The 18,149-nt window shown below is 38.3% G+C and overlaps 1 protein-coding gene across 2 annotated transcripts in view; it reads right to left on the bottom strand.

Moving 5' to 3' along the window:
* LOC149205410 (uncharacterized) overlaps nucleotides 1-17,862 on the bottom strand; it is a 301,500-nt gene extending 283,638 nt beyond the window's left edge. The window contains exons 1-2 of one of the 2 annotated variants that reach the window (XM_089395056.1): nucleotides 17,474-17,862; nucleotides 31-171 (exon numbers count right to left, since the gene is read on the bottom strand). In XM_089395056.1, the coding sequence (XP_089251182.1) occupies nucleotides 31-171; nucleotides 17,474-17,502 (170 nt within the window). In that variant the 5' untranslated portion in view covers nucleotides 17,503-17,862. The remainder of the gene's footprint in view (nucleotides 1-30; nucleotides 172-17,473) is intronic. The other variant, XM_089395055.1, reaches the window with a different exon arrangement.
* Nucleotides 17,863-18,149: the final 287 nt, after the last annotated feature.

The following is an 18,149-nucleotide window of genomic DNA, read 5'->3' as shown; positions in this document are numbered from 1 at the left end:
AAAAGTTAAAACCAACTGATTCAGACATACCTTGCCAATAAAGGTAATTTATTCTCAATATATCCTTTCTTCCGTTGTCTCAAGTGCACTGGCAACCAAGATGGTGAGAACCCCAAATAAAATGGTCCAGGTAACATCAATCCCCATTCCCAATTGCAACAGTAGCCACAACTGCTCAACAGCATAAAACAAAAACAACTCAGGACTCTCTAATAAGTTGTACAAACCCAACTTTTTCTCGGTAAGCTTAAGGTACTTACTATTGGAAGCTTAAATAGTTCCAATTTATCTCCATAACATGCCAATATCAACTGAACTGCTCATCACTATTTTACATAATCTATGATAATCTAATCGGACAATTAAGAACAGGAATAGCACTCTCCTTAATCATAACCAGCTGTTTGTTTCAAATTTATACATAAAACACTGATAGCAGACTCCTCATTATTATCATATCAAAAGAAACTCAACATGAAAGATGAATGAGTAATATTAAATTCATGGGGGTAAGCACAATAGAAATCAAGGGAGAAATTTCAGTATTTCAAAAGAAGTTGACTGTTGAATAGTATATGGAGTCTGGACATATAAAGTTTGTCCAACACCTTTGACTAGAAATTATAAACTATGCTATGTAAACTTCCTCATATTTTGGTCAAAATATTTTTGTGACAACTGATGAAAGTTCAATGATTTCAAGATTTCTCAGCAATCAAACACCACTACCGTTATCTCACCTACTGCTCTTTGGAGGTCATAGCCACATCTCTTACCTCTGGTCAAGCTCGATACTGGTTTGTCAAGGCCCCCTAACTACTTCATTTGGCTAGTATCTTGATCAACCATCTCCCCCATTCAAATACTCTCTTGATGCCCCTGATTAACTCCTGCTGAATAAGCGTAAATTGAATAGGATCATCAAAGAGGGCATCATCAGACAGATTTCAAATTACATGGGTTGATCCTCCAACTGGACCATGACCCACGATGGCTTTCTACGCAGAGCACTTCTTGGAGCTGAGAAGCCTTATTGTTTGCAACTTTGCGCCCCCGCCCCCACCCCCCCCTCCACGATTTAGCACTACGTGCATGCTTTTCAGATCCTCCTTCTCAGACAGTTTTGGGTTGTTTCTCATCGTCTTCAAGTCAAAACTAACCACCACATCAGGGCTCATATGACAATTCTGAGCATAGATTGGGATTCCTTTCAGAAAATTGAATCCGACGAGCCTAATTTCATTGACATGCAAGATGCTACTATTTTTAGCAGTGCCTACTTTTAAACGTGCTATATTTGGAAACGATATCCTATTAGTTCCTTACATTTTTTATCTTTCCTTTTAGGAGTTGGACTGCTATTTTTATCATGCTTATTATTGGCAGGCGAGAACATCATGTTCACAGTTCCAGTGTGACATGTGGCAGCACCATTCTCTTGGTTCCAATGTGACATGTGGCAGCATCATTCTCAAGGAAACCACAGCTGCCTCCTTCAGTAAAATCAGCAGATTGATTGCATGCTTCAATTCTATTTTTAGTGGATGACTCAAAAATTATTTTTTGGCAAAGAAGGGCATCGACGTCAAATGATTCCTTCTTGCTAACTTTGGAAACAAAGTGATGATTATTTTTAGAGAAGGCAACCTCCTCATTTAGTGTGCATGAAAAAAGGATAATTTATTATTGGACGAGTTTGCTCTGGAAATTTTATTTAAGGTAAATTCACTTGTCATGAGAAATCATGGAGAATTTATGGGGAACACATGAGATGATATTTTTAGAGGAGGTCGATCTCATCTTAGTGGGAGTTTTGAATATAATTATGGCTGTTGTGTAGTTATTTTCAGCAGTTTACTTCACCTGTAACAGCCATATTACAACAGTTGTGTTTTTGCTTAGGCACGTAGCATATGCTGGAAGATTTGGTAACAAGGAACAAAATCATATTTGAAAACCTACAATTCCACACACAGGAAGTTGCCCTCAGAGCATTATCTCTGCTAGGAGAGCACTAGAATTCGAGGAGTGATTCTACCTCCAGCCTTAGTGGACTGGATGGACCACAAAATAGTTGGATATCCTTTTTTATCAAATCCTCTACAAGTTAGGATCTTGCTCAAGTCAATAATTGTGCTGGTAAGCCTGCTTGGAAAATCAGGTGCTCACAATCTAAACACAAACAATGGCTAGCAACCAGAACTGGTTATATTATGTGCTTTGATGGAGCTTCAAAGCAAAATCCAGGGGTCACTGGAGCGAGAGGGGCTATCGTTCACCCTGATGAAACAATAGATTTCACCTTTTCTTGGGGGTTAGGGAGGAGATCAAATAACCTAGCAGAAGCATATGCTCTGCTCCAAGGATTGATTCTAGCCAAACAACACAGGATTCAATGAATAACAATCATTAGAGACTCCCAGATTATCATTCAAAGCCTCATTAAGAAAGCGTTATTGAAGGATCTCCATCTAAAAGCCCTGGGGAAAAAAATATTGGGGCTCCTTAATCAATTTGAACACTATGAAATATTTTCGGAATTCAGGCTTCTGCGATCCATATTACATTAAGAAGATTCTTCTCGGTAGAAATCACATAGGAGAAATTTTTGAGTCTTTTCTGAAATATATCATATTCTCAGGGAGTTTAATCAACTGGCCAATTCTTTAGCAAACAAAGGAACAGGGCTAAAATGTGTCATAAGTATAACCCATAGTTAAAGCTGGCAAATCTAAGGGCAAAAAAGCACTTGGGAGGAAGTGCCAAATGGCACCCTCCTTGCAATCAGAGCATGTGCACAAAATGGTAAGTGTGAGAGGGACAGGGTGGAAGAAATGCCGCCTGCGCACTGCAGTTAAGGGAAAAGCAACGAGAAATGCATGGGATGATCAAAGTACACCATGGCACGAAGGAGGCACAGGGATATGACGACCAGGGTGAGGTCACAGGCGGCTAGAGTGGTGGAGAAGAACAGGAAGGAGAAAGAAGGCACGAACTTGCAGATGCCTAATTCAATCCAAACACAAGTGACAGAGTGTAAAAGGCAGCGCCATGTCTGGACCATAACAGACTAGGATGGAGGCATTTCAATCAACGATTGCTTCAGCTTGCATATCCAGTAGGTTCATAATTGGAGAAATTGCATAAAATTAGAGGAAAATGTGGAGAAAGGACATTATCTCCTATATGGAAATCTACTGCATGCATGAAAACCATCTCAGCTTCAATCTCTGTGTTGTTGGTAAAGTCATCAGACCTATATCATTTGAATTTGAAATCATCAGATATTGGAATGGGTATCTGTAGGAATTTACAGGGTAAGTTCCTCAGACAGAATACCAAAGGACACCGCTCACAAACAGATCACAGATCAATACACCAGTATTTTGACGTGGTTAAAACCCTCAAAGAGGGAAACAGTCCACGGCCTGAGCCAACGCGGCCACTTCAGGCAATTTATTAGTAAAAGAATGAAAATTTACATATGCTTCTCTCATAGACGGATTACCCTACAAATGACCCTCCATGCTCTTTAAATAGAGATCATGGACCAATCGGGTGTTAAGCCACGGATCAAGTGTCGGTAATACCGAGGAGAGAATGAACCTTCAGATCACTACATATCGTGACCGTCGGATTGTAAGTTACAAAATGTACATAGTAAAGAAACACACTTTACCTAACTCTATGCTAGACCAAGTTGTACTTAACTATTTCCTATGTGTCGGAATATCCTAACATCCCCCCTTAAGAACAACTTGGGATAGGATTGATGGATTTACAAATATGACACAATAGGAGAAGGAAGGAGGCACTAGAGCCTATCCCCCCTTAGTAACAACTTCCTGAACTCCAACCATAAATCGAAGCTTAGTGAACTTCGCCTCTATGAGAGCCTTTGTAAAGATGTCTGCAACTTGATCATCTGTTGAACAATATTGCACTTCAAGAACATGGTCGTGAATGAGCTTTCCGATGAAGTGCATGTGCAGTTCAATGTGTTTGCTGCGCTGATGTTGGACTGGATCTTTGCATAGCTGAATGGCACTTTGATTATCACACCAAAGTGTAGTCGGATGCTACTGCTGAAAGCCAAACTCTGACAGGATCTAACGAAGCCACAAGGCTTCCTTACTAGCTTCTACGGCACCATGATACTCTGCTTCTGCTGAAGAAAGAGAAATGGCACCTTGTTTCTTGCAAGCCCATGTAATAGGTCCTGAACCAAGAGTGAACACATAACCTGCAGTAGACTTCCGATCATCAGGGTCACCAGCCCAATCGGAATCAGTGAAACCAACCAATAGAGGAGCTGCTTCGGCACTGTAATGAATCCCAAACTGAACTGTACCTCGAACATAACGAAGTATTCTTTTAGCTGCTTTCCAATGACTTTCATGTGGGTTTTGCATAAACCGAGCAACAAGGCCAACGGCAAAGGAAATGTCAGGACGAGTATGGGTTAGATACAAAAGTTTTCCTACAAGTTGACGGTATAAGGTAGCATCAACTTCAGGAGAAGTACAAGTGACTGAAAGTTTGACTCCAGACTGAAGGGGCTGGCTTACAGTCTTCCATGTGAAAATGGCGTAGAATATCACAGGCATACTTGGACTGAGAAAGGGAAATACCTTCCTTGGATTGCAAGACTTGAAGACCGAGAAAATAATGTAAGTGTCCTAAGTCTGTCATTTCAAACTTCCTTTTAAGGCTAGACTTCACATGGTTTATAAGGTTGGGATCACTACCAGTCAGGATAAGATCATCAACATAAAGAACAAGAATGATAAGAGACTTGCCCACTTTCTTGGTGTAGACAGTATTGTCAGAATGACACCTAGAGAAGCCAGATTCTAAAAGAAATTTATCCATTTTGGCATACCAAGCTCGAGGAGCTTGCTTGAGACCATAAAGGGATTTCTTAAGCCGACATACAAGGCTGGAGTTTGTTTGTATAAAGCCAATAGGTTGTTCCATATAGATTTCTTCATGCAAGTCCCCATGCAAGAAGGCGGATTTAACATCCATCTGATGGACTTCCCATTTGAAAGAAGCAGCAAGGGAAAGAACAAGGCGGATAGAGTTCATTTTGGCAACAGGGGAGAAGGTTTCAGTGTAGTCAATGCCTTCAACTTGTGAAAAACCCTTAGCAACAAGACGAGCTTTATGTTTATCAACTTTCCCATCTGGTCCATACTTGGTTCTGTAAACCCATTTGCATCTAACAAGTTTTCGTCCCTTTGGTAGAGGAACAAGATCCCATGTATCATTTGCCAATAATGAATGATATTCTTCATTCGTAGCTGCTTCCCAATCTGGATGGCCTGAAGCTTCTGCAAAGGTGTCAGGATCATAGTTCACTGAAGCTTGAGCCAGTAAAGAAGAGGCTCTCTCGAACTGAGAACATGTACGTCGCTAATCTGTAGGATCACCGGCAAGATCACCTGCTGCATCCCGAGTAGCGCGGACCCATTTTGGAAGCTGAGGAGCTGAAGGAGGATCCTGAGAAGGTGGGGGAGGATTTTCATCCTCGCTTTCATCATCTGAAGAAGAAATATTTTCAAAAGTACAAGAGATATGGAGAGGTGGCACATCCGTCGAACTAGGCTCGCAGGCCGATATATTTTCAGCAAACTTTACATCTCTTCTAATGATAACATTTTTGGACTTAAGTGGAATAAGTCTATATCCTTTGACATCTTCAGAATATCCAACAAAAATACATTTTCACTCTTAGGTTCTAAAGCTTTATGTTTCTCATTTGGAATATGGGCCCATGCTTCACTTCCAAAAACACAAAAATGACTTACATCTGGTTTGATTGAGCTCCATGCTTCTTGGGGAGTGATATTCTTTAAAACCTTAGTAGAAGTGCGATTTATTATGTAATTTGCATAGTTAATTGCTTCTGCCCAATAATTAAAACTAAGTCCTTTAGATTGAAGCATACAATTAGCCATTTCCTTTAAGGTGCGATTCTTCCTTTCAGCTACACCATTTTGTTGTGGAGTATATGGAACAGTATGTTGCATTTGAATTCCATTCTCAGTGCAAAAGTTGATGAATGTGTTTTTAACATATTCTCCGCCATTATCAGATCTTAGCTTAAGAATTTGATGTCCAGATTGTTTTTCAACAAAGGCCTTAAAGGCCAAGAACATGTTAAATACTTCACTCTTGAGTTTTAAGAAGTATACCCAAGTGCGTCTGGAGAAATCATCAATCAAAGTTAAGAAATACTTGTAGCCAGAGAATGAAGCAACTGGAAGTGGACCACATAAATCACTATGCACGAGCTGTAAAGGGGCTAAGGCATGCCAAGAGGCACGTTTTTCAAAACTGTCCCGATGATGTTTTCCGAGTACACATCCGGAACAAACACCATCTCTGCAAGATACCATTGGAAGACCTGTCACCATATTTTCTTTACATAGATTCTGAAGAGAGCGATAGTTTAAGTGACCAAATCGCTCATGCCAAAGTTTGCTCACTTCATCATTATGAGCAACAAATACTGAGGGAAGATTTGATGACCCAAAGTTGTGAAACTTATACAACCTTGTAGAATCATCAGCAATGCCAGTAGCTAAAATCTGTCTAGGATCTCTTAGGTCCTTAATTACAACATCGTGAGGTGAAAATTCAACGATTTTACCTTCACCTGAATGGGTTATCTGATATACAGATAGAAGGTTGCAGGATAAGGTTGGAACACATAATACATCATTAAACTGACCATTGTCTAGATGAACAGTTCTAGTCCCTACAACACTAAGAGATCTATCATCACCAACATATATATTTTTGGTGTTACAATCATTTAAAGAAGAAAACATGGCTTTGTTTTTGGCCATGTGATAAGAAGCTCCAGAATCAATGAGCCACTCATGAGAATGAGAAGAAGAAGATACATTTAGTGCATAGCCAGACCGAGATGCTTGACAACCACATGCAGAAAGTGCCATTCCTGAAGATGAAGTTGAAGTTGAAGAGTGCTCCAAATGGATGTTATGCTTCTTCATTGCTGCTTCCAAGGCTTCCATCTTCTTAAAGCATTTGGATTCTAAGTGGCCATCTCGATTACAAAAGTTGCAATGTCTATCAGTATTCTTCCCTTTGTTTTTATTTGTCTTATCATTTTGTTGAAATGATTTTTCATTTTGAGGCTGAAATTGCTTAAGACCCTTGTTTGGTTTAGGACCATTCTTTTTAGGATACAACTTCTTAGGATTCTTTGGATTTGGTTGCTGCTGGGCGGCTAACGCTTTCTTAGAAGAGTTTCCAAAATGAAGAAGACCAAGGTGTAAGAGTTTTTCTTGTTCTCTTATTAAAGAATCACAAAAGGAATCAAAGGAAGGGGACTTGTAGGTTTGTCCTTGAGAAATGAAGGCTTCTCTTGTAGAATGGAAGGTGGAAACAAACACAGAATAGGCTGGTCCCAACTTAGTAAGAATGGAGTAGATAAGGCTATTATCTTCTTTCTTAACCTTAACACCTTCCAAGAGAAGTCTAAGGGTCTTGAACTTGGACAAAAAATCTTCAATGCAAGAAAAATTATTGGGGTCCAATGTAAGCAATTCATTTTCAAGTTCATGGGCTTTAAGTTCATTTTTAATTCCAAAGACTTTAGTAATCTGTTTCATTGCTTCATCAAGGGTATCAAGTTCTGCAATATAGAATCTAAGATCTGGAGAAATAGAGATCCCTATCAACCCACGTGCTTGGTCTTGTCTATTTTCCCATTTAGCTACCTTGTCTTCATCTTTCGGTTTGGTCTCTTGGCCTGTGGCTATTCTGTAAAGACCTTTACTTCTAAGTAAATCCACAATGTAGGACCACCATTGGAAGTAGTTGGTGCTGTCAAGAATAACTTGGCATGGACTTTCCATTTTTAAAAAAAACTGAAGCTATATATGCTGAAACTAAGTGTTGCAATGGAAAGATCTCGAAAAATTAGGCTGTTTCGAAAAAAACGGTTCTGAAAACGGCTTCCGGATGAAGAAGTTATGGCTTTTTGAAGAAAATTTGATGAAGTCGCTGACGAAGTGCGGGAATGTGCGGAAATGAAAAATCCGCCCCCACAAAATGGAGACTTGAACCCAAGACCTCTACTCTCATAAATTAGCTTTGCACCAAGTGAGCTATACAAAAAGTTTGAGAGAGAGAGAGAGAGAGGGGGGTTGATGCTTTGGGTTGCGTGCTTGCTTTGAGAAAGCTCTTTTTCCCTACAAAACAAAAAAACACAAAACCCAACACGGACATACAAAAAAAAACAAACCTTGCGGCTCGAAGTTAGCTTTAGCCGGAAACTAGATATTTTCAAAAACGAACCTTGCGGCTCAAAGTTAGCTTTAGCCGGAAACTAAATATTTTTCTCAATATTTCTGATTTTCCGAGATCACACTAAGGCGCAGCGGAAAAGAGCATACGCATGAGAAAAATCCTTCATTTCTGTTTCTGATTTGCCCATATCGCACAGAGTCGCAGGGCAAAGAGCATACGCAGAAATGTAAGGTATAGATCCGGTAATAAAAAAAAAAGCTAAATAAACCGAAAACCGAAATAAACAGAGAGAAAATAACTGTAAACTGCAAATAAACACTGTATACCTCCAGATCTTAAAAATGACGCAGCTAGGGCTACCGGAAACCTTTTCGCGTGAAACGAAAGGGGTTCCTTACTAGAACAGATGCTCCCAACACAATAGAGCAGTCCTCTCGGCCCGAAAGCAGTCAGAAATAGTAGATCTAGGAAACGGCAGTCGGATGCAGTTCTACCGGCTTCAGATTTGGATCACCAACGGACGCGGCCCTCAAATAGCTCTGATACCATGTAGGAATTTACAGGGTAAGTTCCTCAGACAGAACACCAAAGGACATCGCTCACAAACAGATCACAGATCAATACACCAGTATTTTGACGTGGTTAAAACCCTCAAAGAGGGAAACAGTCCACGGCCTGAGCCAACGCGGCCACTTCAGGCAATTTATTAATAAAAGAATGAAAATTTACATATGCTTCTCTCATAGACGGATTACCCTACAAATGACCCTCCATGCTCTTTAAATAGAGATCATGGACCAATCGGGTGTTAAGCCACGGATCAAGTGTCGGTAATACCGAGGAGAGAATGAACCGTCGGATCACTACATATTGTGACCGTCGGATTGTAAGTTACAAAATGTACATAGTAAAGAAACACACTTTACTTAACTCTATACCTAACTCTATGCTAGACCAAGTTGTACTTAACTATTTCCTATGTGTCGGAATATCCTAACAGTATCAATGGCGACATAAGGAGGTTAAAGAGTGTCCTCAGTCCTGGGTGGAATATTGTACGCTATACAGAAGTTACTCTATTTGTATTTCGTGTAAATATTCTGCAAGTAAGCCGCAATGTGAGACACGAGATTTCTATTGTCCTTGATCTGAACTTCGTTTATCCTTCTCCTAAGGGAGAATCTGAGTCTGAACATGTGTTGCCTGATTAGAGTGCTAGGATGACAGTATGTAAATTTTGTTTAATATTGCAGGTATTTTGGCGTATTTATGCTTATAGTTATAGCAGAATGGATGCTAGAAACGTTCAGAATTTTGATCTTGTGGGGCCTATAGGAGAAAATTGTTGGGAAAACATATGCTGGGATAGCCCTCGAATCAAAGCACTGTAATAGATTATAGAAGTAATTGCTGCACTCGTAACACAGATTTGAAGCAATGCAAAACTATTCTAGTTTCTGTTTTGAAAAAGAAAAAAAACCATGGTACCAGGAATGTCCTTCTAAGAAATGGGACCAATTCACAAATGATGCTTTAAGTGTGGATGATAAGATCCAACGAGATGACCTTGAGGAGCTACCTATGGTTACAAACCAAATAAATGAGCCACAGCTTAAGGCTGACGAGAACCTGTAGAGCATCTTGATTCAGGATCTAGAGGGTGTAGATCATGAAGCAGACTCAATAGTTGCCATTACCAATTAATGACCCACAGCCATGCACCTTGGCTACTTAGCCTGCATTATACTGCCTAGTTACCAGAAACGGGACGTTATCCGCTGTTTCTGGCCGAAACCTTCACCGAAACGCAACCCAGCTAGAAACGCCGTCTGCAACGGCCGTTTTCGTTTCCACGGGCAAGAAACAGTTTCCCGCGAAACGAAACCGTTTCTTCTCACCGTTTCCAGATAGACTTGCAGTTAAATTTATTTTTTCGAACTCGGGTTAAATGTAATTTTTTCAAACCGTCGGTTAAATGGAGTTTAATTAGCAATTGATTGTTAGTTTTTTGGATACAGAGGGTTGAATCCAGTTTAATTCGCAGTTCACTGTTAGTCTGCTGCAGTGGACTATTAGTTTTCTGGAAATTAAGCCTAAGCACTCCAGCGTATTGTGAGCGACAGCTGAAGAAAAAACTGTTGTATTTTTGAGAGAACAGAGAGCGCTGTCAAAGAAAAACACCAGTTGTCAAGGATTTAAGCAGAAGACCAGAGCGAACCCATCATTACTCAGATGCAAGCCAGGCACAAGCAAGGCACAGATCAGAGCCAAGCAGCTTCAGGCCCCCGTTGAGTTATCTTCAACAGCATTGTCAGTTCTATTGTCAAAAGGTACTGCCTAAGAACTTCAATCTCTGGTTTTTTTTAATGAGATGTCATGCGTGATGTTAAAACTATTTGCAATATCAGTGATCTTAAATATACGCCGGGTCATGCTCTGTATCTCGGTTTATTTAATTCAACTTGAGAGTGCGATAAAATTATGGCATATTTGCTTATACTGCTTAGAAAGGGGCGGAACAATGGATAAGCATTGGAACTGTTATCCATTAACAGGTTGGATTTCAACCAGCCGTTTGAACTTTGCATGGTGATGCCCATTCCAGAGAGGTTTTGATAAGTACCTTAATTTTCATTCATGATCCTTGTTTCCAACCTGCAGTGTAGGTAGTTTTGAAACTAAAAGTGAGATCTAGCTAAAAAATCGAAACGGAAATAGACAGAACAGGGCATTCACTGTACCGAGCTTGGCAATATCCGGGAAACAGGGAACAAACGAAAGAAAACTCCAAGAGCATTAGGTCTGAGCCTGGTAGTCTCCTGCTTGCAATATTGGCCTTATCAAGAGCTTCAAGCTTCCCTTTAATCAACTTAGATTTTTTTAATACTGCTTCCACATCTTTATCCATCGTGTCTCTCAAATTCTTTATGGTTTTCGCGTTGTGGATGGTTTTGCTTTCTTCATGTGAAGCTTGCAGCTTCCTTGACAGTCCTTCCACCGATTCCATATCATTTTTCACATCCTCAACTTCCTCAAAGAATTGTCCTAGGTTTTTTTCTTCGTTAATGCCTACCATTTCCACATCATACCCCGCCTCTAAATCCTTTCTGGAATCCTCCTTAAGATTCGCATAGTTTTTGAAGGATCTCGAGAAAAGATCATTCATTTTGTCAATCTGCTGCTTCACAATTAAAATGCAAAAGAACATCTGTTAAAATGAAACTTGATACAGAGAAATTTCTTGGAAAATTTAATCGTTAACATTCCTCAATTGGTTTTCTGTAAACCGAAATGCAAAAAGATCCGAAAAATCACATAAATTTCTATAGAATCGAATTTATTTATATAAATTAGATAAAATGCTTGAAGGTTCAATACATTGAAAAAAAAAACTGCTTAAATTTTTTCCAATTTAAGTGAAATATAAGAGACAGATCCTCTGGAAGAGCATTATATTACAGTTGAAGAAGAATGGAAGGTATTAAGGTTGCTCTTTTGGCAGGAGAATCTGCGAAATGTAATTCATTTTTAACAAGAATGAATTATTTCAATGAACCCTTCAACTTGGAGATCAAACATAGTTTCACACATAAAAGCATGCAAATAACACGAATTTTTCTTTATAATTCATCAAGGAGGCTAAAGACGAACGTTTGTTTAGGAAATTACAAGATAAGCTTCAAAGATTCCAGCATGTACAGAGATAATCCGAAATGCTGAGGATGTAAATAGGTATGGAGTTGATGGGAAATTGTCAACGAATCTGACTTTACATAGGAAAATGGAGAAGCTATCCGGGAGACAGAAAACAAATAGAAATAAAATCGTAGAAATCTAAGTCGGAACAGGATTGCAAGTGAACTTCTCCATACCTGATATAAATTTGACGGGGAATTTTGATTATGAAGTAAATTTTCTATGATAGTTTTTTTTTTTAAGATTGGGATTTGTGTGATGTTTCATATTTATTTTTACTTGTATATTAGATGTAAAAAAAATTGTTATTGTTGTTTGGAAGTGTCACTGAATATGTCTTTTCACAATTTTTGGGAAAAATATTACTATATTTACAATAAATAAAATATAAAGCAAAATATGGATTGCATTGTGATCCGTTAATCGTAAGGCAGTGAAAATTAACCAAAATTATCAAACCTTACTATGGCGGATTCATTCTTTGTAACTGAGTGAGAAGTTAATGAAAAAACTGTAGATTGCATCCATTAAGTCGAAGACCAAAATCGTGAAAGCTTACTCTAAGCAGCTCAATCAATCATAGTTAGTAAAGATCAATAGTCACAATTACCAAATAATTTATTTATAAGATTGTGGGCTATTGTTGACCATTTTGCCCCAACACTTTTTTGGCTATGCTTAAAATTCCACTAGGTTAGAGATTTTTTCCAATTACGTTTTTTTTAATGGTATTTTATATTTGAAAAATTTTCACAAATGTTGTGAAGATTTAGAAGTTTTGTAAATAGATTTTTAATTTGGAAAACTTAAAATAAATATAATTAAATAAAGTGATGAGAATTATTATTAGGAATTTTACTTTGAAATTATATAATATCTATTATTTTAATATAATATCCAACTCGTATTTGAGTAAAAAGGAAAAATCAATAGGAGAACTCAATGTTACCAATCAACATACCTAATTATTGCTAGTGCATAGCCCCACACACACATATATTTAGAGAGAGAGAGAGAGTTATGGAACAAGTAGTTATAAGTTATTAAAATATCACTGAAGCCATGTATCATGGGATTTTGTAAAATGAATGAGATCAGGAGCTAGTCCTTTTCTCTCGAGCTAGTCCCTCCAATGCTCGAAGTAAGGTGATTTAGATGTTTGAAAATTTGAAAAAAGATAAATAATTTTATTTTGTTTAAGTTTTCCAAAATTTTCTTTGATTTTCTCTTCAAATTTTTAGTTAATTATATTTTTCTAATTAGGTGTCAATTTTTTAATTTTATTTTCTGTAACTAATTTTCAAATATAAATTGTGCAGATTAAAATTGGTTGCAGAGGAGAATCATTTATTTTTTATTTCACTCATTTCTCATTGCAATGGAAGAAAGTTCACCAATGTCACAAAGTAGACCGCCCCTTTCCCAACAGAAATCTTCCATAGAGGCATCCAAAAAAATCCAAAGCAAAGAATATCAAGAAGCAAAAAAAGCCTTTGAGGCAAGGTTATGGGCAGCTGTGAAATGCACTCAATCTTATAGTGGAGGATCAAGTGGATCATCTGGTTCAAAGGTTTGGTTGTGCCCTTATTGTAAAAAACAAAAAACGGGGAATGTAGGAAGAGTTCGATGGCATTTACTTGGAATGGGGAAAAAAGAACAATCAGCTTTATGTGACAGTGTACCTAAAACAGAAAAAGCTTCTCTAATTAAGCAATTTAATGAACTTGAAAAGCTTAGACATATTGTTGAAGGTTTAGTTCAAGCTAACAACAATCCTAGTGGATTGACAATTGGTGGTCCACACTCTTATTCTCAACATCAAGTTTCTGTTTCTCACCTTCAAAACTTATGGGATGTAAAAGGAAGGGGAAATCTCGATGCATCCATTGGACGATTTTTTTTTGCAAATGGCATATCTTTTAATGTTTGTAGGTCTCCTTATTGGAAAGAAATGGTAAGGGATCTAGTTAGCAATGCTCCTAAAGGTTACAAGCCTCCTAGTTATGAAAAGATGAGGACAACCGTGTTATCTGAAGAGAGGGCTCGGGTTGAAGCTAGACTTCAAGACATTAGAGATAGTTGGAAGGAATCTGGGGTCTCCATTGTCTCAGATGGTTGGACAGATGTTAACCATCGTCCCCTTATCAATATTTTGGTTTCGAGCCCAAAAGGAGTTTTGTTTTTAAAATCCTATGATACTACAGGAAAGACAAAAGATGGTCCATATCTAACAGGTCTCCTCAAAGAGGCAATAGAGGAGGTTGGTAGAGAAAACGTGGTCCAAATTGTTACAGATAGTGCCTCAAACAATATCCTTGCTGGTGGGTTGATTGAGGATGAATATCCAACAATTTTTTGGACTCCTTGCTCTGTGCATTGCTTGAATTTGCTCCTGAAAGATATTAATAACATTGCATGGGTTGATAAAACTATAACTGAAGCAAAGATGCTACAACACTTTATTATTAATCATGCAGCATCCATAGCAATTTATAGGAAATATGCAAAACTTCAGCTTCTTCGATGTGCCGAGACTAGATTTGCATCTGCTTTCATTATGCTTCAACGCCTTATTAAAATGCATCAATCTTTGAGAGAGATGGTGGTATCAATGGATTGGCAAAGGTGGAAGGGTTCTCATACTGGGGATGGCCTAAAAGTTGAGGACATCATTATTGGTCTTTCTTCAGAGAATTTTTGGAGGAGAGTGGAGGATATTGTCACCCTTATTACACCTATTGTTTCCACCCTTCGCATATTTGATAGTGATCAACCATGCTTAGGGGATGTCTTTGAGAGCATGGATCAAATGAGAGAGAAGATTCATGACATAATGGAAGATGAAAATTCTAGGATTGACAAAGACACCAGAAATGAAGTGTGGGAACTTAGTCTGACAAGGTGGAAAATGCTTCATAGCCCTCTTCATTCAATTGCATTTTTACTCAATCCTAAATGGTTTCATAAGAAACCATCGTCAGATGTAGAGGTTATGCAAAACTGGAACACTTTTATAAGTAGGTGTTACGATCGTCAGGATCGCACTGCTTTACGGTTTGAGCTAGGAAAGTATTTGAGATCAGAAGACCACTTTGCAAATGAAGATTGTGCATACAACAGACAACAACTTGGACCCATCGACTTCTGGATACAATATGGTACAGGGACCCCCTTGCTTCATCGTTTGGCTATCTGTTTGCTTTCACAGGTATTCTTAATAACAAATACCTTTAATGTATTGATTTATTGTTTAAACAATTAATTCTAAAGCTCATTTTGGATTATTTATCTTATAAGATTTATTGATTGACTATGACTAACATAATTTTAATTTTATTATACAGGTGACTAGTTCCTCTGCATGTGAAAGAAATTGGAGTGAATATGCTTTCATCCATTCAACGAAGAGGAATCGCCTAGGCACAAAAATGGCACAAGATTTGGTGTTTGTACACTCAAATCTACGTTTGTTATCTCGACAACAACTAGAATACAAAACTGGACCCACGAGAATGTGGGATTATGGTGGTTCACAAGATGACGAAAATGATGAGCTTCCACTTGAGGTGCTACAAGACAATGCTGAAGACATGCTTGATGATACCATGAAGTCTATTGACCAAAATAATTCTTTTGGAATTGGCTCAAGCTCAACAACTATTCCAGAAAATGAGCTTCAAAATCTAGATTATTAGGTTTACTTGCATTTTGATATGAATTGTTGGAAGTGACTTTAGAGATACATATATATTCAAAAGAACAAATTTAATTATTTATATTTCAAATCTCTTATTCTTATCAATGTTTTCTATTTTCTTGGAATTAATGATGGCTAAATTTTTTGATCTACAAAATTATCACTTCCTTCTTAAAACTAAATTAGTATTTACAATTGTTTTTTTACAATTTCATGAGCAGAAACATTACAGGTTTATGATTAATGCTTTGTTTATATTGTTCACCTTTAATATGGTGTTTTTCTCTCTCCTCGTTTCTTATATGCGAAACCTCCAAACCTCGTTTCTCGTACCGTTCTCGTTTCCCGTTCCGTTTCCCGTTTCTCGTTTCTGGTAACATAGTTATACTGAGAGCACCCATCTATAAACTCCAAAACTCCTTGGACTAGCCAAAAACAGACTCAGACACCCACAGAAGCACAGTTGACAGAATCCTGAAAGCAACCAGAGAAACAACGGCTGCTTTAATAATGACTTTGTTGACGTTGGCCATGATGAAGAGTGAAATGGACAAAGTCAATATACACTGGCAAGAAGTGAAGCACCCCACCGCCAAAACATCCCTTTGCGCTTCATATCTTTTCGTTGAGGTCTTTATTCTGTCTGTGTTTGCGAGATTTCTATGGTTTGCCGGACATCAATTTTCAGTCTCATTTATGTACATTAATATTGGTACTGCCAGTCTGAGAAACGAGAAATTTAAAAAGAAGAGTTTGGAATATTGTATCTTGTTCAGTAAGATAAAGAAATTGCTAAGTCTTTTTAAGTAGCTAACGAGGTATCCCACTGTATATATTTGTTGTCTTCTGTTTTTGAAAGCTGCTTCCCCTTATCACGATCCAGAGAACATGCCCTTCCCCAATCCGAGAGTATTACAATCAAGTGTAACTGGCTTGCAACACTCAAGGAAGAACTCTTCTGCTACGAACTAGTATGCCAAAGTCGGCCAGGACTTGCACCTGGCCCAAACTACCTGAAACGGCCCACCTGCATGGGTGAGATGGCCCACAAGGGGTGAAACATATCTCTGTGAGATTCCAACCTTGGTGGATGGGATATCGCCACCTCAACTTAACTATCAAACCAAGACCCATGGACACTTTTGATATTCTTTGTAAAACTAAGCTTCAGAAAAAATTCAAAGAAAACAAAAACAAAAAGCCCTTGTTAAGGCAGAAGGGTTAACTGATAACTGATAAGATTTTCTTCTCTATAGTCAAGTGAGGGGGTACATTTCTATAGGTACGAAATAACCAGAAATCCAGAGATCGAGAAGAAGTAAAGATCATCCGCACCAAGTAAATGAGCCGAGGATAAATATAGATGGGGCTGCAGGGGATATAGCCATGTCCGTACACCATACGCTGAAGTAAATGAAAAACTAAATAAACAATTTCCTGGAGTTCACTCTGAAAAAATCAACAAACATGATTTCGATATGATTTGATGTAAGCGGTATCAGCTGGCAATTTGGTCGTGGGTTCAATTGTATCAGCTGGTAATTTGGTCGTGGGTTCAATTCTTATTGACTCATATGTATTACTTCCTTGTGCCTCCGGAATGTAAAAACGTGGCCTCACATTTTGAGAAATAAAATAAGACAGGCTGAAATTAAATCCACTCCACTAATGAAATGAATTTACACCCTTAAAATAGCTGTCAAAGAAATCATCTTGGAGATTGCAATGTTGTTCAAATACACATATTTGTTTGAATTTCGATTTCAAACGAGATGGAAGTGAAGTGCGAATTATTACGTATGGTTTACCTGCAGTAAGCAGTGCATTCTATCTCCCTCTGGAAAGGAGGCATAATTGTTGTTGCAATCAGGTGCAGTGATCGATTGTGCCAACTGCTCTGCTCCGCTCCCCAGCTTTTTGTTCTTCAATCAATCAGACATAACAGACCATTTCGTCATCGCTCACTGCCGATTAAGTAATCCTGATTAAATGATTTGAGTGCTTCTTGTATTATTTTGATGGGATGAATCGACCATAGTGAGAGGTATACTAGAAGCAATCACAGGGAAAGACCGTGCACAAAGGGAAGGTTGACTTTGATTATTTGTTCCAGAACTTTTAGAAAGCGACGGAGAGAATGGGAGATAGCTCCGTACATGATTTATTATACTCGCGAGACAAATATTTCCTCGAAGCATCAATTATTCAATCAAATTTTAGAATAGGGTAATTCTTATTCTTAGTTCCTGGACTATATGCGATCGATCTATCGCTGACCCTTCGTTCACCGATGTGATTTTTCATTATAATTGCATTATAACTTAAGTTGAACCAAAGTTTTGGGGTGGAAAGGTTTGGGGTCTTATTACGGGCTTCGCATTGTTCGAGGTGAATGCGTCTGTGAGGAATTAAGTGGTTGGTACGTGTTTGACGTTAGTATGGTACACCTGGGGACTAGTTTGGAGTTAACATT

This window comes from Pinus tabuliformis, chromosome 1_2 (genome assembly GCF_031772625.1).
Source record: "Pinus tabuliformis cultivar Carrire ecotype Pingquan chromosome 1_2, CPIR1, whole genome shotgun sequence".
In the NCBI taxonomy this organism is placed as follows: Eukaryota; Viridiplantae; Streptophyta; class Pinopsida; order Pinales; family Pinaceae; genus Pinus; species Pinus tabuliformis.
The sequence above is the reverse complement of the archived record's forward strand: the minus strand, read 5'-3'. Positions and strand labels throughout refer to the sequence as shown.